Source organism: Mauremys reevesii, linkage group 9 (genome assembly GCF_016161935.1).
Source record: "Mauremys reevesii isolate NIE-2019 linkage group 9, ASM1616193v1, whole genome shotgun sequence".
Taxonomy (NCBI): domain Eukaryota; kingdom Metazoa; phylum Chordata; order Testudines; family Geoemydidae; genus Mauremys; species Mauremys reevesii.
In genome coordinates this window covers 47194048-47212262 of record NC_052631.1, presented here as the reverse complement: position 1 = coordinate 47212262, position 18215 = coordinate 47194048, and the positions used below count along the sequence as shown (strand labels likewise).

Sequence of the window (18215 nt, the reverse complement as noted above, 5' to 3'; positions counted from 1 at the left end):
ATGAACATAACAGTAGTTCACATTAAAGCAGTATAAGACTAAGGTGTTGAAAGCAGCATAGGGAAATAGAGGAACTGACTCCTATTAGGCTGGGCACCTAACCCCCTTGGGTTAGTTTTGAAAATCCCTAAATGTTATGTTCCTAAAGTGTTTTCTTAAAATTAAAGTTTAAGTGGGAGTTTGTTTTTTTTCATATGCCAGGTTAAAGGGAAATTATTTCAGTTTTAAAAGGCAAGATTTAAAGAGGTACTTTCTCACTCGGGAAACAGTAAACGATATCATAGATAACTCTATCATCGTTAACCCGGGTTACTGTTTCAGCTGTGCATGGCACATTTACTAGTTATTCACGATTTTCAGCTTGCTCCCTCACAGTCAATCCAGTCTTTCAACTCCGTGCTGCCATTATAACACTGCTGCATCCACTCGTTTATCCATGTCTTCTCCCAGTGTTCAGAGTTCGTGAGCTAAGTGAGACTTCCCCTCCGATTTAGTTACTTGCAAATTCAGGCCATGATGCCGCTCCCATCGAAGCCAATGGGTGTTTTGCTGTTGACTCTAAAAGGAGCAGGAGAAGAGCTTTAATTCCTAACTTTTACAGCACCATCCAGATGAATGATGCACATGTGATTCCCTTGTCTCGCAACTATTGGACAAAACCAGGTGTATTTTATTAATGTCCCTTTGTTGGTGTAGAGCAGTGGTTCCCAAACTGGGGTTCGTAAAATGTTACAGGGGGTTCTCGGGGAAAAAATTCCCTCATGGTGGACAGAGCTGTCCCCAGGGACCCCAGGCAACAGGAGGCCAGCAGCCCAGAGCCCCTGGACTTCCAAGAGCTAAGCAGATCAAAGCAAGTTTATCTATCACTCCGGGAAGATTTAAACTTCAAGACTTCTTATAAGAAATGGAAAGGGAGGTGGATATTTTTTGCTGTTTTTTAAATTAAATAGGCAGCTAGTATTGTTTTTAAAATGATTATGAAGAACAAGTTTAAGCTTTGTTGTAACGTGTGTTGTTTGCCTGGACTGCTCAAGACCTGAATGCTTGTGTAGGAGGAGCTCTTTGAGTTGGCTTCTTAAACACCTTCCTGCTGTTTCACATCTGATACTCCTTGATGAAACACAGGAGCCTTGTCTTATAACAGGCTTATTCAAAGTGATACAAGCTACGAAAGTGAGATCTTGGGAGAGTGTTGCCGTTTTCATAATGTAATAAAAATACTGTAATTATAAATAATAATAATAAATAGTGTGTAAGCATGTCATAAAACAAATTTTATATTTCCAGCATCACTGCTTTTATAATTTATACTCAGGAAAAGGAGAAAATTCCTGGAAATATTCATTTTTAGGAGGGGGTTCATGAGACTTGACATTGTAGTGAAAGGGGTTCACAGGTTGTTAAAGTTTGGGAACCACTGGTCTAGAGATTGCAACCAGTTCTGTTACTTTATTTACAGATCTGTGTAATCAGTAAGCGTCACAAGATTGACTCAAAGTCAAACTAAAATGAAACATAATCACATTTTGTAGGCTTTGCCTTCGTCCCTAAACCTGGTAAAATAACTGTTACTGCAGAGAGTAAAGATGAGCCTTCAAGAAATCAAACAATTTAGGCACTGTGGTGAATGATGATAGCATCTCACCCACCCACCTTTCCCAGCTTGGGTCAGGGAATGTGGTGATCCAATTGTAGCGCACATGTGCAAATACTGGTAAGAAATCTAATCCCCATTCAGCAATGCACATTTTTTAATGAATGTGAGTAGTTGCGTTGATTCCAGTGTCACTGCTCACATGCTTAAAGTTAAGCATGCACTTAAATGCTTACCTGGAGCAGGTCCAGTGGAATGCTAGAGAAGGGCAAATGCTTGGTGCTGCCCTGGACTCCTCTGAAACACACTTGCTCTTTTCACAGTGTGTTTCATTTGGGACTAGAATCAGGGCCGGCTCCAGGCACCAGCATTCCAAGCAGGTGCTTGGGGCAGCAATCTACAAGGGGCAGCAGTCTGTGTGTTTTTGCCCCCAAGCAGTGTGCCGAATTGCCGCTGCGGATGGCAGGGGCAGTCTGTGTGTCATCAGGGCGGCACGCGCGTTTCTGCGGCGATGGCAATTCAGCGGCAGCTTCTATGTTCAACAGAAGCTGCTGCCAAATTGCCGCTGCGGCGGAAACGCCCGTGCTGCCCTAACGGCACACAGACTGCCCCCGCCGTCAGCGGCGGCAATTTGGCGTGCTGCTTGGGGTGGCAAAAACAGTAGAGCTGGTCCTGACTAGAATTAAGGCAGTGCGAGTAACTAAGGATATTAATGCAGGATTGTCTTGATAGGGAAGTATTTGCAAGAAATTGAACCCCAGGGACCTTTGCACCTGAGCGTATTGGGGCTGCTACCTACTGAGCTAGAAGGATCTGCCTCGTCTATAAGTAATAACCTTGTCAAAGCTTCTAAGCCAAGGTTCCAACTAATGGCAGCAAACATGAATAGCCATGATTATCATAGAGCAATATTTGCCTTTCAGCAAATGGCTCCTCTGAATCCTTCTGCCCACACACAAATCTGAGGGTCACCCATTGCAGCAGATATTTACAGAGCTCAAAGGTTCATGGGTCATTCAAACCAGGTGATACCAATGCACCGCCAAAAGACGGGATTTCAGAAGCCCTCCCACAAAAGCATAAATGATACAACCAAAACCCTCCCCAAGAAGCACGCTTCAGGGAAACAGCCTTTACTGCAGGATTTAAAGATGGAACAAAACATTTTTGCTTTAGAGTGCAGGTTGGCTCCATGGGCTCAAAAGGGCTTTGCTTCCTCTGTCAATATTTGTGATAGGTTAATGATCAACCTCTAGGCCCCATCTCTGTCTTTGGTGTTCATCCAAATATTACTTCTAGTGCCCTAAAACGGTAAGTGTTTATAATTACAGCGCTTTCAAAATGCGAATGTATTCTGGGCCCTGGCTGTCGGTGTCCCAAAACAGTCTGCACTGACCCACTCGCAAGGTTCCCTAGCGTTTGATGATAGTGTGAAGAGATCCCATCGTTCCCTCAGAGCCCTTACTGGCAGGGGTGTGTTGCTGTCCTCTGGACTTGCATTGGCGGGTGGCTCACTGTGTAAAAGTCTAGCATTTGGATCTCACTTGACAAGCCCATCAGGAGCTCAACAGCAGCTACGAGACACCAGGCTCGACTAGCCAATGTGTGAGCCAGATCTGGGTGTGCGGTTCTCCATAGACTTTAAACAGGGCTGTCAGAACTGGTTTCTGCTCAGCTTGGGCCTGATCCAAAGCCCGTTGAAGTCATTCAGTGTCTTTCCATGGACTTGGCTCAGGCTCTTTATCCTCTGCAGCTTTCCTGGGTTCTGCCAGTCTGCACCCTTTGCCTTGTGAACGGAGCATTTGGCTTCCTAGTACAATGTGCATTGTCAGAGAGAATACAAATGAATAAGACTAACAAAACCTAGTTTTTCTCTGCATTGCCTCCTCCTTTTTTCCCTTGAGTCCATTTTCCCTCTCTCTCTCTCTCTCTCTCTCTCTCTCTCTCTCACTATGTGTTGCTCTCTGCTTGTTTTTGTCCAGGATCTGTCTACTTCATTCTCCTTTTCTCCCAGCAGGTGACCATCTGTAAACCAGAGGATTCTGCATGATCACGAAAATGGCTAGAGGTTCCTTACTTGTGACATTTCTCTTACTAATGTGTTCCATCTACAGCAGCTGGTCAGTTTCATTTTCAGGTAGGAACTTCTGACCTACATTTTAACTTCACTTTCTCACACCGAGAGCCTGCATTTAAAATTACACTGCACCCGTTTTCTGAGCACAGCATCTGGAAGGTTCAGCTCGCAAGAGGCACTTCCTGAAATGCACAGGAGAAAAATGAGAATTCATTCATAAGCAACAAAGAATCCTGTGGCACCTTATAGACTAACATTACTGACCCAAGATATTCTCACCAGTAACTGCATGTAATATATGCCATCATATGCCAGCAAAAAGGATAAATGGACACAAATCAGATATTAGGAATGGCAATATGCAAAAACCTGTAGAGTTCATCTGCAAATTTGACACCATCAGCTCAGGATTAAAGTTGCTTTTACAGATCCAGACTAACACGGCTACCCCTCTGATACCTGAATTCATTCATAGTTATTAATGAACTCACCATATCTGAGCTTCCTACTTGAGGCCCAATAACCTCTTTGTGATGCTGGACTTATAGGATCCAATGAGTTATGCACAGAGGGCCACGTTCTCAGACTTGGGTGACCAAAGTGAGGCACCTAAATCTGTGTTTTAGGAACCTGTGGTGATTTAATACTACTACTTTGCTGTTCTGTAGTGCTTTTCCTACGTCGCCCACAAAGCGCTTCACAAAGGCAGGTATCATTAACCCCGTTTTGTAGAGCTGTAATGAGAAATGAAGTGACCTGCCAAAATACACAGGTCAGATGGGAACAGAACTCAGGTCTCCTGACTCTCAGCCCAGTGCGCTATCCCCCAGACTCCACAGTGCCTCCTGACAAAGGACCCAATCCTGCAACTGGAATGGCAAAGGAAACAAAAAGCCTCACGCATCTGATTGAAGGATCAGAGCGTATATCAGCATTTAAGTGCTTCACATTGTATTTAAGTGGCTCACTTCAGGCAGCCAGGTTGAAAATTTAGCCCAGAGACTCCCAGCTGAGACAAGCTTTGGACAGCTCCTCCTGGCTCAGTGAGCGGGAAGTTCCCTTTCACTCATCCAGTGAAGCTGCTGATTACGATTCCTATGATTTTTGGGGTTTCTTTTAAGATGAGCTAATAATAACAATCTAATTTGTTTCATTGGGTTCCAGGATCCCAGAACTAGTAATTTACCGACTCAGGAATTGCATTATTATCTCATCCAGCAGAGGTGCAGTGATACAATTGCTTAACTATAAGAGACTAAAAACTGCTTAACAACCTCTGATATCGGTTCCCCATTTCTCCAGGGCCACTGTTCAACAGGAGAGTGACAACAGTCCCTGTGAAATTCAGATATGCCAAACCAAACATCTGACATGCAATTGACAATCTCTACAGAATGTTTTAGCCAAAATGGGAAGAGAGTGATGTCACTGCCCAAGCAAAGGATAGGTGGGGAACTTTTCACAATGCTGCATGAAGCCAAGTGGTAGCAGTTTTCTTTTAAGGTATTATCTATAGGCACTGATGTTCTCAGAAAGGTGATTGTAAGCAATAGCTAAGCAGGTGGAGGTGACATATTGTAGACTTTCCTCCACTGCTATGTTCTATCAGAAGCTTTTTTTTGTCCAAAGTTGCTTTACACTGGAAGAAATGTTCTGCCAAGAAGCATTGTAACGGGGGAAGATGGGTATGCTTTATTGATATATATTCAGGGTGTTCTCTCTCATTTCTACTGTTTTTTTCTTGTCCTGGGTTTTGGCTTCATCTCTGAGGTGACACAGCAGAGAGACTGAATGTTCTGTTTTTATATTTTGGACATAACATATTTAGATAAGTTTTATTTATTTCATTTGGACACAGTAAGTCCTTGATTAACTGAGACCTGCCTAACACTATGCCTGGCCATTAACACAAATAAATGAACTTTAACCCAACCTCATGAATTTTGAGGCTGGCTCCTTTTAAATGAAGTATTCTTTTAATCCACTGAAATACTATCCAGCTGCTCACCGCCTAGAGAAATACTGACTCTTTGTTGGGGCATAGACTGAATGAAGTTGTCCTTACGTCTGTTTTGATTTTTTTTAAATTATCTCCTCCACTGCATTATTTAGCCAAGTTAAAACAAAAATTACTCATTTCTATCCTAAAGATGAAGCTTTGGCTTCCTGTGACAGCATTAATGGTCAGATCCAATTTTGTTTTCATAGTGTTTATGAGAAAAGAAGAAGCACACCAGGTGCTGAAGATCCGTAAACGCGCTAACCAGTTCCTGGAGGAAATTCACCCAGGGAACTTGGAGAGAGAATGCGTTGAGGAAACATGCTCCTTCGAGGAGGCAAAGGAGATTTTCCAATCGCAGGAGAAAACGGTGAGGCATTTCACTTCAGAAAAAGCAGCAAGCAAAAGCTGATCAGTTGGGATTGTTCTCACCCAGGATTTTCATTGATATGATTAGGGCTCCGTGTTTGTCACGGAGGTCACAGAGGTCATGTATTCTGTGACTTTCCACGACCTCCGTGACTTCTGCAGTGACCAGTGTGACTGACCGGATGGCCGTCCAAGCAGCTGGCTCTGGGGCCAGCTGCTCAGGTGAGCCCGGGGACAGCCACACCAGCCACTGCTGGAGCGGCTTCACAGCCAGCCACTTGGGCGGCCCCCCAGCCAGATGCCAGCAGCAGCACAGAAGTAAGGATGGCATGGTATGGTATTGCCACCCTTATTTCTGCGCTACTGCCTGCAGAGCTGGGCTCTCAGTCAGCAGCCGCCACTCTCCGGCTGCCCAGCTCTGAAGGCAGCAGCGCAGAAGTAAGGGTGGCAATACCCAGGGGCGGCTCTAGGATTTGCGCCGCCCCAAGCACGGCGGCACACTGCGGGGGCATTCTGCTGGTCGCCGGCCCCGCAGCTCCGGTGGACCTCCTGCAGACGTGCCTGCGGAGGGTCCGCTGGTCCCGCGGCTCCGGTGGGCCTCCCACAGGCATGCCTGCAGATGCTCCACCGAAGCCGCGGGACCAGCGGCCCCTCCGCAGGCACGTCTGCGGGAGGTCCACCTGAGCCGCCTGCCGCCCTCCCGTGGGACGCTGCCCCAAGCGCACGCTTGGGTCTGGAGCTGGCCCTGGCAATACCATGATCCCTGCTAAAATAACCTTGTGATCCCCTGCAACTCCTTTTTGGGTCAGGACCCCCAATTTGAGAAATGCTGGTCTCCCCTGTGAAATCTGTGTAGTATAGGGTAAAAGCACACAAAAGACCAGATTTCACGTTGGGAGACCAGATTTCACGGTCCGTGACGTTTTTCATGGCTGTGAATTTGGTAGGGCCCTATATACGATAAACCACAAGGCCAAAGGCCACCAGAATGCTAATGGTAGAAAAAAATTATAATTTTGATCATTACTATTAGCTAATTTCAAAAATGTAATTAAGCATAAAACAAACAACCCAGAAAATATGTAACCTTAACAAAAGAGCACAGACAGGCTATGACGTCCCATTCCCCCATTTCTAAGGAACATGAGTTTTTACTCCAGGTTTCTGATGAATTGCAAAGCATCAAATATGGTGCCAAGAAAGCTGGTTGAATAATTCAGTGCTACTGAAGCATGCCATAAAGGAAATCAAAATTTTCAAAGGCAACAGGTGATTTTTTGGATGTCCCACTTGAGACATGTTGAAGGGTGATTCTCAGTGGGTGGATGTGGAGCACTGTCAGGACATTGAGTCCCTTTAAAGTGCCTGAGGTTGGGAGCCAAAACTACTAATTAACTTTGAAAAACTTGGCCAATGTCAATACTGACCTTGCTGATTCTGGAGATCCCACCAGCTTACTTCAGATGCAGGGGTTTGGGAAGCCCCCCTCACCACCCCAGATATAGGAAACAATATAAAGGAGATACAGGATCTGTCAAGACCAGAGATGGACAAGCTTAGCACTTAACAAAGAGACGTAGAATGATCTACAACCAGGTGATTGGATGGTTACCTGTTAAACTCTTTAATAGAATCTTATTTGAGAGCCCCAGGTGATCAATTAAGAGGCTAGAAGATCAGAAGTTTCAGTCTCTGAACACAGGAATTAGGGCGCTTGGCTACTGGCAAGTTAAAAAAGGAAAATCTTTGTGGAAATCCTTATGCCGTTCCATGTTGTATTTTCCAAAGCAAAAGCAAGAAAAATCATCTGTCACTCGCTACCTGGTTCGCTATTAGTTTAACTAGTTAACTGTCACTTTGGCCCAGTGGTTAACTGGCTAGCGAAAGAGGCACTCTCAGCAGCTAAGGGTGAACCCACTGCCACAATATAGATTAGTTAAGGAAAAATGCTACAGGGATCATTATTTCCTATAGTCAGTAGATAATGTGTCTTGCCCTATTAACTAATGTTTTCCCCTCTTGTGATTATTTCTTGCAGATGGAGTTTTGGTTTGTTTACAAAGGTAGGAGCGGGGGAGATGTTTTATCTGTTTCTTATGCTGTTGTTGGTTGCCCCGAGGCAGTGTGGAGAGAAGACCCAGACAGAATGCATGTCAGCTTCTTCGTGCCAGGCCTTTGCTAAGTCACGGAACTGTATGTGATGTGACAAGGTAGCACAATGTGCGTCTCTTCTTCCAAACAGATTTAAATCCCTGTAAAGAAAATCCCTGTAAGAACGGTGGCGTCTGCAAACTGAAACACTATGATTATTTCTGTATCTGTCCCCCACTGTTCGGAGGAAAGCAGTGTGAAATAGGTGAGTGTGGAAATGCACACAGGCATTCTCCTGAACAAAGGATAAAGGGTGAAATTCACCGTAGGCACTTGTGCTGGCTATCTGAGCAGGGCTGAATTTCACCTATAAAGAAGACATTATTATTAACGCCATTGGTCTGATTGAGACACAGCTCCTCCGGTGCCCTAATACCACAGAAACAAATGCTGTGATCACAGAGCTGCATGGACTGGGGCTCCATTATCTTAGTAATCAGCTTCATCAAATGTATCAGACATGCTAGCCAACACTCAGTGTACAGTACAAACATGGAGGAAACCATATGTACTAAGTTCATGTTTCGTTAACTATTCTAGAACAAAATGGTGGCACTATTGCCTTTTTTAAAAAAAACCTTCTGATTCTTTCCCCTGTCAAACACCATCTACAGTCTGCAAGAAAGAACACGGCAGGAAATTACTGCCCAGAATAACTATAAGTGGGAACTAAGAAAAATTACTAATCACTCTTTCTTTGTCCGCAATGATCTCCCAGTGAAGTTTCATTCACTTATATTTGCCAAATGCATCTCATTAGAGCAATGTTGCTATTATTTATTATCTTTTCACATGCACCAATATGTTCAGCACCTCCCAGAAACAAGTGAAGGCATCTTCCCTACCCCCAGGCGCTTACAGACTAGCCGCAGAAGGGAGCTAGATAGTACTGTAAGCTCTTCAGGGCAGGGCCGGATTAACTCGCCTCGGGCTACTAGATTTTGTGGGGCTGCTGGGGTTTTGGAGTGAGGGAGTGGGTTCACGGCTGGGGAGGGGATTGGGGTGAGGGAGGGGTACAGCTCCAGCTGGGGCAGGTGGGCTCTGGGGTGGGGCAAAGGATGGGACGGGGTTGGGATGCAGGAGGGGGTGCGGGGTGCAGGCTCTGGCCGGGAGGTGCTTACTTTGAGCGGCTCCTGGTCGGCAGGGCTAAGGCAGTATCCCTGCCTGCCCTGACTCCGCGTTGCTCTGCTCCCTGAGGTGGCCGGCATGTCTGGTCCCTAGGCAGAGGGTCCAGGCCGCTCTGCGCCAATGGGAGCTGTGGAGCTGGTGCTGGGGGCAGGACGCAGAGATTCCCTGAATGCCCTTCGCCTAGAGGCCACAGGGGCATCTTGGTGAGCTGGTGCTTGCGGCTTCAGCCCTGGGGGACACACCGAGGCTCGGGGACTGGTGTCTGGCCTGCAGCGCAGAGACTTGCCGTGGCCCAGATGAAAAGAAACAGCGGGTCGCATCTGGCCCGCAGGCCTGAGGTGCCCCCCTTAGCCTGAGGCTCTGGGCTGCAGCCCCTAAAGCCCCTGCATTAATCCAGCCCTGCCTCTCACTCTGTCAGGATAACACCTGGCACAGTGGGGCCCCAATCCTCTTGCAGTGTCTAGATGTTACTGTAATGCAAATAATAAATGAGCAAGGGGAGGGAAAGGATTAAGACAGCGTGTGTCAAAATCACACAAATCTTGGCCATTCAGTTAAATTGTGGGATGTGGTTTTACTTCTGTCCTCCAAAGCAGTAGATCAAATAGCACAGACATGTATTTCTTCTCTGCCATTGGCTGAGATGCTGCTGCTGCTGAGACGCTGATGTGCTACTGGGCCCTTTCCTAACAATAAGCAAAACGACTCAATGTCTTTCCCCTGCAGAGAAGTCTGAATGCTGGTACAAGAACGGCGGCTGCTGGCAGTATTGCCAAGACACCGCACACTCCCTTCGTGTGGTGTGCTCCTGTGCGGAGGGTTATGCCCTGGGTGATGACAGGAAGAGGTGCACGCAATCAGGTAATGGCTCCGGGACTCTGGGTTGCTTAGAGTGAAGAGCAGGACAGGTTTACAGCCGCTGCCCTTCCCTCTTCATTGGGTTGCCCACTTGCCCTTGGACTGTCACATGCACCAATGAATCAATGGGAAAAACTGGTTGCTGTGATGTAGAATTGAAGTATATTCATTTGCCAATGGAAACACCAGCAAGCCTGGAAAAGCTGGCTTTCTCCACTGTGTTTATTCCACTCCCTTTACTGAAGGCAAACTCTGATCTCGAAGCCCAAATATCGCTCTAGGACTTACAGGCTCTGCCAACATTATCTCAGCAGAGAGGAATTCCTGGGCAAAGGAAAAGGAGATTACACTGTGCTATGTAGTGCAGGGAGTACACCGCTGACTCGGTGACCAGACAGGGAGCTTGGGGAGGTACCAGACACAGCTGCTCACAGTACAATGAGTAAAAGCACTTGGCATGAGTAACGGGGTTCCTAGAGCCTAGGAACCAGTGGATGCAATGTGTTTGATCTATCAGGAGTTGATACCCATTGTACGTCTCTTCACTTGCATTTGAATGATGGAAAGGATTAATGGGTGGTCAATGGTTCATCTTCAGACAGCTGAAGAGGAGCAGAATTAGTTTAGGGATCAAAACTTTACACTTAAACCCAAAGGCTGTTTTTCTTATTTTTCAGCTCAGTTTCCCTGTGGGCTGATTAAAAGATCCATGCATGCTTTGGAGGAAGTTGCCCCTGGACTCAATGGGATGGCAGAGGGGGGAGCCCCCAGGCTCAACGGGAAGGTGAAGAGGGGTGCCCCCGGGCTCAATGAATCAGTGGAGGGGGGCGCCTCCGGGCCCAATGAGTCGGTGGAGGGGGGCACTCCTGGGCTCAACTGGATGGCAGAGGGGGGCGCTGCCCCCGGGCTCAATGGGTCAGCAGAGGGTGGCACCCCCAGGCTCAATGGGTTGGCAGAGGGTGGCACCCCCAGTCTCAATGAGTCAGCGGAGGGGGAGACCCCCAGGTTCAATGGGTCGGCAGAGGGTGGCACCCCCAGGCTTAATGGGTTGGCAGAGGGTGGCACCCCAAAACTCAATGAGTCAGCGGAGGGGGAGACCCCCAGGCTCAATGGGTTGGCAGAGGGGGGCACCCCCAGGCTCAATGGGTTGGCAGAGGGGGGCACCCCCAGGCTCAATGAGTCAGCAGAGGGGGAGACCCCCAGGCTCAATGGGTCGGCAGAGGGGGGTGCCCCTGGGCTCAGCGGGATGACAGAGCGGGGCACCCCCAGGCTCAATGGGTCGGCGGCGGGGGGCACCCCTGAACTCAATACATCGGCAGAGGGGCAGAATGTGCATGACGGCCTCAATCAGACCGAAGCTGAAGGAAACCTGACAGATGAAGATCTACACAGCTGGACAAGTGACTACCAAACTGCAGAGCATGATGATACCAGGATCACTGGGGGATCTTTGTGCCGTCGTGGCCATTGTCCCTGGCAGGTAACATTTCTTTTGCATATTGAGTCATGAACACGGCATCTCCTTCCCTTATCACTGCTCACTCTGTGCCACAGCCAGGACCTCATCAGGGTGTTGCCAAGTATCCCTGTTCAGGGCCACCCAGAACCACGTAGATCCTCAGTGTATCTCTGAAGCTTCTTTTTTGGTGACCCACACTGTAGTTACAGTAACTCCTCACTTAACGTTGTAGTTATGTTCCTGAAAAATGCAACTTTAAGTGAAATGATGTTAAGCGAATCCAATTTCCCCATGAGAATTACTCCCCAACCCCTTTAGATTAAGTTCCAGGGAAATTTTTTTCGCCAGACAAAAGACATTATATACATATACAATATAAGTTTTAAACAATTTGAAACAAACAGTTTAATATTATACACAGCAATGAATGATTGTGAAGCCTGGTTGAGGTGGTGGAGTAAGAGGGTGGAATATTTCCCAGGGAATGCCTTGCTGCTAAATGATGAACTAGCACTCAGCTGAGCCCTCAAGGGTTAATACGCTGTTGTTAATGTAGCCTCACACTCTACAAGGCAGCATGGACTGAGGCAGGAGGGAGGAAACACAATAGATGCAGGTCAGTAGCTGCAAACACTTCCCTGCAAAAACTGAATATGATGATGAGCCCACACTATCCAGCTGGGGTGCACCACACCCTCCTCCTGACAGCACATGCACGGCTGCACAGGTGCTGACTTTCCAGAGTGCTGGGAGGTGCATACATGAGTGAGAGAGCGAGATGTGCATTGCCCCTTTAAGTACAGTGACCCCACTTCAAATATGTTGCCCTTTTAAGCAGATCAGCTGGTTCTGACAGGAAGCACCAGCTTCCAGCAAGCTCCCTCCGTTCTGTCCCCGAGCCCTGTGGCCTCCTCCACTTTGTGGAGGGGGGGGTACAAAGTGGGGGGGGCAGGAGCGGGGGACATCTTGATATCAGCACCCCTCTCCTTCCCTCCTCCAGCGAGCAGGAAGCTCCGGGGAGCAGCTCCAAGGCAGAGGGCAGGAGCAGCACAGCAGTGTGGGGAGGGCCAGCTGAACTGCTGCTGGGCAGCTGCTGAGCCACAGACCTTACAGGGAATTTAGGGGAGCTGATGGGGGGAGGCTGCCGGCCCCCCCTGGTTTTAATCCCCACAAGGAGGGGCTGCTTTTCCAGAGAATCCTGCAAGCAGTGGACAAAGCAGGCAGCTGCCAAACGACATTATAAGGGAGCACTGATCAACTTTAAACGAGCTTGATCCCTAATGGATCAGCCACGTAACAATGTTAATAACAACGTTAAGTGAGGCGTTACTGTGCCTCATTCATTGGTGTACATGGGATCCTAAATATAGTCCATCTTATAGCTCCTCTTCTTGCAGCACAGCCAGCCAGTCATCGTCAGGCTCCAACATGTCCTTCACCTTAGTTTACTTACTTACCCAATGGTCAGTGGCAAATATTTTCATGAATCACTGTTCAGATTTTAACTTCTGCATCATCTGCTTGGTATGTGGCTGTGTTTCTGCTCCATGCATCCTGCCTGACAGGATCATGGTTTCGAATACCATCTCTCGTCAGCAGAAAAGGCACTTACTCTTTAGATACTGAGCTTTTCACAGACCTTTATATTCACTCATGATGCTTCTCTTTATTTCATTTTCCTATCTTATAACAGCATGTGACAGTGAACCCAGGGAAAAAGACTCCTAAGCCTTTCCTATCCATTGTGATTTTGGCCATATCTGTAATTAAAATGATTTTGGCCTTCTCCATATTTGTTCTTCATCTGTATTTCTTATTTTACGTGTTCACTGCTTCTAGAACTTTGAGGTGTTTTTGGCAAGGTGACAATGTCATCAGAAGTTCTTCTGGATCCCTTATTATTTTCAGAGCAATAGATTAGTCAAGCGAGTTTCCCTTTGAAGGTGTCTGGCAACATGTTACAGATAAGAAGAAGCATTTCATTTAATATTTCCTTGTCTACCTCTCTACTGCCAACCCGATCTCTTCACCCACTTTGTCAGCTGAAGTACCTCTCAATTAGTTAGGTACATGTGATTTAACATACTTCCTTCTACTCTCATTTAAGGGCTTCCTCCGGCTCCTATTAAAGCCAATAAAAATTGACTTCATTAGGAGTCTCATATGGGTTAAAGGTTGCCTAATTCTCTTAAGCTCCTTTGAAAATCCCAGCAAAATAAAGTCATATATGATGGCTCATTGATCCATGAGTGAAAAGTTACATCTAAATCAATGCGGGAAGTCCAGTAATGTTGTACTCTCTTCATTAGTTGATGGCTAAAGATTTTTTTCAGCTTTTAACACTCGATTGACTGCTCTATAGTTAGTGAACTGCAACTTATTTGCCTCCTTCTGAATGCACACCATTGTTATAGTGGTCTATCTTAACAACATTGTACCTTTGCTTTCTTTTGACCCCTTTGTGAATAATTTCCCTCCCGGATCTAATACAGAATCCAAGGTAGTGCCATCCCTTGCTTCATTGTCCTTTGCCACTTTTGTGTTCACATTTTACTTTTTTAACAGTACAATAACTGGGCCTGAGTCTGGCTCTTTTACACAGACGTAACTCCAGTGACTTGTGTGACATTACTCCTGTTCCAAAGCACCGTAAAAGAGTTCAGAATCAGGGCTAAAATGTATAAGCATCAAGCTCACAAAAGTCGTGAAATACCAAACATTCAGGTTTAATGCTCATCTTTAATCTTGTTCACATATAGCTATGCCTTAGTACTGCTTTCTTTTATAGCGTGTTCCCTTTTTTATTTCTTTACGATACTGTATTTTAAAAGGGCATGAAAGTTTGTTGTTTTCCCCCCAAAAAATGTCATTTCTTCCCCATTGCCTCTTTAATTTTAACTTTAAAAATATGAGGAATATCAAGTCTGATTTCCCTTAGCTTTGGTGAAGGACTTATTTGCAATTTCAGGGAATGTGTGTTTTGATCTTTCTCAGCCCTTTTAATTAAAGTGTTTATGGTGTTGATTCTTTAGCAAAGCCAGCACTCCATGCAGGGTAGACAACAGCTGAACAGCTAATATTAAAAAGAGGGGCCTAGGGAGATATCCGCCCCTCCCCCACTCCCGCACACACTTTTACCCTTTACAGCTCACCCTGAAGTCCAATATCATTTTTCCTTGCCCTTTTTTTGGTGTGGTTTTGCACAACTTTATAAATCTGGAGACCTGTGAGGTGCTGGCTCAGTGTCCCCAATTCCCACTAACTTAAAATTGCGGGTGCTCAGGATCAGTTCCTCTTCATTATTTCTAATACTTCTGTTTCTTGTCTTGGCCCTTAACTTTCGCTCTTCTTGTGCAGCTTCATATACAGCATTTTTTAAACTAGGCACTATTTGGCTATCATAGTCTCTTGGCGCTGACCTTGCTTGCTTTTGTTCTAGGATCTCCCAAAGCTTTGCAACCAGTACTGGACCTCACATTAGATTTGTTTTCCCTACAAGACTGACATCTTCACTTTGGTTATCGCCTTCTGCTTGAATCACCTGGTCTGGTGATTATTCTGCTCTGTTCTTACAATCTTATTATCATTTTCCACAATTAAACTCCTTAGACATATCCACCCTCGTGATATCACACTGATTAATTCTGAACACCTGTGTAGTATTTGGGATTTAGCCCTAATCATTTTCATCCTCTGTATCATAAAATTAGTAGTCTTTTCTAGGGAACTACTACAGTACATTTAAATAAGTCCTGTTGAGTGTGTTCTTGCTCTTGTTTTTTCACTGTAGGTATTTATCCGAAATAGCAGAGGTTATGGTTTCTGTGGCGGGAGTTTAATCAGCAGCCGCTGGGTGGTCACTGCTGCCCACTGCCTTGAGATTGTTAAGCCACATCATGTTACTGTAGGTGAGTGAACTCGCAACTGGAAAAGTCTCTACGCTCCCAGAGACACTATGAAAGCATGAGTCTGCTCTGAAAAGTGACTAGAAAGGCATCGGAGGTGTTCCAGTTCCTTGACTCTCACTGCTCAGTTTATAAATAGAAAGAATTTTTTTCTAACTCCCAGCCCTGCAAATGCCGGCTCTGCTGTGACCAGGGTAATGGAACCAGCTAGCAGGAATTGAGTTACTTTCAGCTTCAGGTTTCCGCAGACAGCTGACAGGGCAAACCTGTGGTTAACAGAGTCACTGATAACAAAACAAACCTCAGCCCAAGTTTGGCTGTTCGTAGGGTTTCCTGCAGGACCATCTAGTGTGTGCATCTAGTTCCCTCCAAGCAGAACATGCTAGTTTCTCTTATGGTCTATCATGGTGAAAGTAACAAGTCACATCTGCCTCACTGAATCAGCAGAACTTACTTAGCAACTGTATGCAGGATTCTAATTTCCTTTAGCAGGAATGGGGGGACTGGATGATGAGGAAGAAAATAGTCTGTAGTTGAGGCACGGGACTCAGAAAGGTGAGACTTGGGTTTAATTCCCAGCTTTGCCAAAGACTTCTTGAGCAAGTCACTTAATCCAGTGGTTCTCAAACTGTGCATCGTGACCCTGTTTTAATGGGGTTGCCAGGGCTGGTTTAGACTTGCTGGGGCCTGGGGCTGAAGCCCTAGGTGGTGGGGCTCAGATTATAGCTGGAGCCCTTGGGCTTTGGCTTTGTGCCCCTCCCTCCCCCCACCGAGGGTAGAGGGGACTCTGGAGGGCTCAGGCTTCAGTCCCCCTTCCTGGGGTCGTGTAGTAATTTTTGTTGTTAAAAGGGGGTCACGGTGCAGTGAAGTTTGAGAACCCCTGACTTAATCTATGCTGTGCCTCAATTCTTCCTATATAAAATGAGGATAGTACTTCCCTCCCTTACAACGTGTTATATGGATAAATCCACTACGGGTTGTATTAGGAGTCATTAAGATTCCTAATTAGAAGAGCCCTGTATCCCTATGAAGAGTCAAGCCACCATACTAAGGCTAGTGAGTTTTTCTTCCCTCTTAAGATGGAGTAATGTTTTCTTGGAGAGGAAACTGGTTGCTCTGAATACCTGCAGCACTGGAAACTTTAATCAGTATCCTCTTCTCTTAATCTATCTATACCCATGTAGACGTAAAATAGGATGTGAAATTTCAAAGGACACGTGACTTTCATTATCTACTTTGAGCAGGCTTGTATCTCCATGCAAATTAACAAACAGTCCAGTGTTCATTCTAATAAACCAGCTAGTTCTAGTTCCAACCAGCTTTGAGCCTGTAGTTAAATTGTGGTGGGTGTTTTAAAATGCATCTAAATTCTTCATGAGCATGGTAGTGAGGACTCAATAAACTCTCACACTAAACAATTTCAGATAGTTCCCCCCTCCCCACCCTTTGCTGTGCATAGCTGTTGTCATGCCAAATTATAAAGTGGTAGCAATGCTGGCTTTAGACTGTAACCTCCATATTTAGGTTCATGGGTGTTGTAACCTATTTTGATTTAATTTGGGAGGTTAAAGCATTAATCTACTACCATAGCTGCTTCCCCCATGAAACTCTTATAGAAGGGATTTAGAATTCTTTAACACCTTTGTTTTCAATTGCAGGAGACTTTGACAAACACCAGAGGGAAGTGAAAGAACAAAAGATTGAAGTGCAACAGAGCTGGATACATCCACACTATGACTCAGATAACTATAATGGTGACATTGCTTTGCTCTACTTGAGCAGCGATGTCGTATTTAATGAGTATGCACTCCCCATTTGCCTTCCAAACCCTAACCTGGCAACCTTGCTGACTGCAGAAGGGACTAGGGGGATGGTGAGTGGATGGGGTTCCACACATCACAGGGGTCCTGGAACACGCTTCCTCATGAAAGTCAATCTGCCCATAGTAAGCATGGAAACCTGTAGGCAGTCAACAGCAAAGCTCATTACTGATAATATGTTCTGTGCAGGCTATGCTGCCAAAGCCCACGATGCTTGTAAAGGAGACAGTGGAGGCCCCTTTGCTGTCTCTTACCACGACACTTGGTACCTTCTAGGGGTAGTCAGTTGGGGTGAGGGCTGTGCTGAAGAAAGGAAATATGGTGCATATACGCGGGTAGCCAACTATGTACCATGGATAAAGGAGGTTGTTGAAAACGTAGCTGATGCAGGGAGATTTTTACCTTCATTCTAATGAGGATCATTTCTAAAACATCAGAAATGCTACCAGTAATAAAACTGGAAATTTTAACTTTAAAAAGTAGCTTATTCAATATGAAGCTAAATATAGTCTATTCAGTATTCCTTGTTCTGCTAATAAATGTAATACAGTATTTGCTGCTCCTGAGACTTTTGTAATACAAACCACTGCACTAGAAATGTTGAAAGTGTAGGGTTTAACAGCTTTAGGGATTTTGTTGTCTTTATGTTGCCGTGGAAGGAAATAACTTTGTTCTCCAGCTATTCCACTCAATGTGAAAGTACATTAACTGTTAAAAGAATCAGGACAGTTCACTATGTTAACAGTGATATACCTGAGTTAATCACTTTATAGTATGATTGTTATCTGCAATGTGGAAGCTTCAGAATTCATCCAGTTGTCTAATGATAAGACTGAGTTGGAGTTTGAGTGAAGG

The 18215-nt window shown here is 45.7% G+C and overlaps 1 protein-coding gene across 1 annotated transcript; it reads left to right on the top strand.

Annotated features, from left to right (window-relative positions):
- Nucleotides 1-3151: 3151 nt before the first annotated feature.
- On the top strand, nucleotides 3152-17921 carry LOC120372094 (coagulation factor IX-like). Its single transcript, XM_039488824.1, has 9 exons — nucleotides 3152-3199; nucleotides 3612-3731; nucleotides 5880-6040; nucleotides 8078-8102; nucleotides 8282-8395; nucleotides 10045-10179; nucleotides 10854-11656; nucleotides 15426-15543; nucleotides 17199-17921. The coding sequence occupies exons 2-9, from the start codon at nucleotides 3641-3643 to the stop codon at nucleotides 17771-17773; spliced, it is 2022 nt and encodes a 673-aa protein (XP_039344758.1). The 5' UTR covers nucleotides 3152-3199; nucleotides 3612-3640; the 3' UTR covers nucleotides 17774-17921.
- The last annotated feature ends 294 nt before the right edge of the window (nucleotides 17922-18215 follow it).

Coding starts and splice junctions, on each gene's coding strand:
- LOC120372094 (XM_039488824.1), top strand. CDS start 3,641: ATGATCACGAAAATGGCTAGAGGTTCCTTACTTGTGACATTTCTCTTA. Junction 10,180..10,853: donor GAAGAGGTGCACGCAATCAG/GTAATGGCTCCG, acceptor CTTATTTTTCAG/CTCAGTTTCCCTGTGGGCTG. Junction 15,544..17,198: donor GCCACATCATGTTACTGTAG/GTGAGTGAACTC, acceptor TTTCAATTGCAG/GAGACTTTGACAAACACCAG.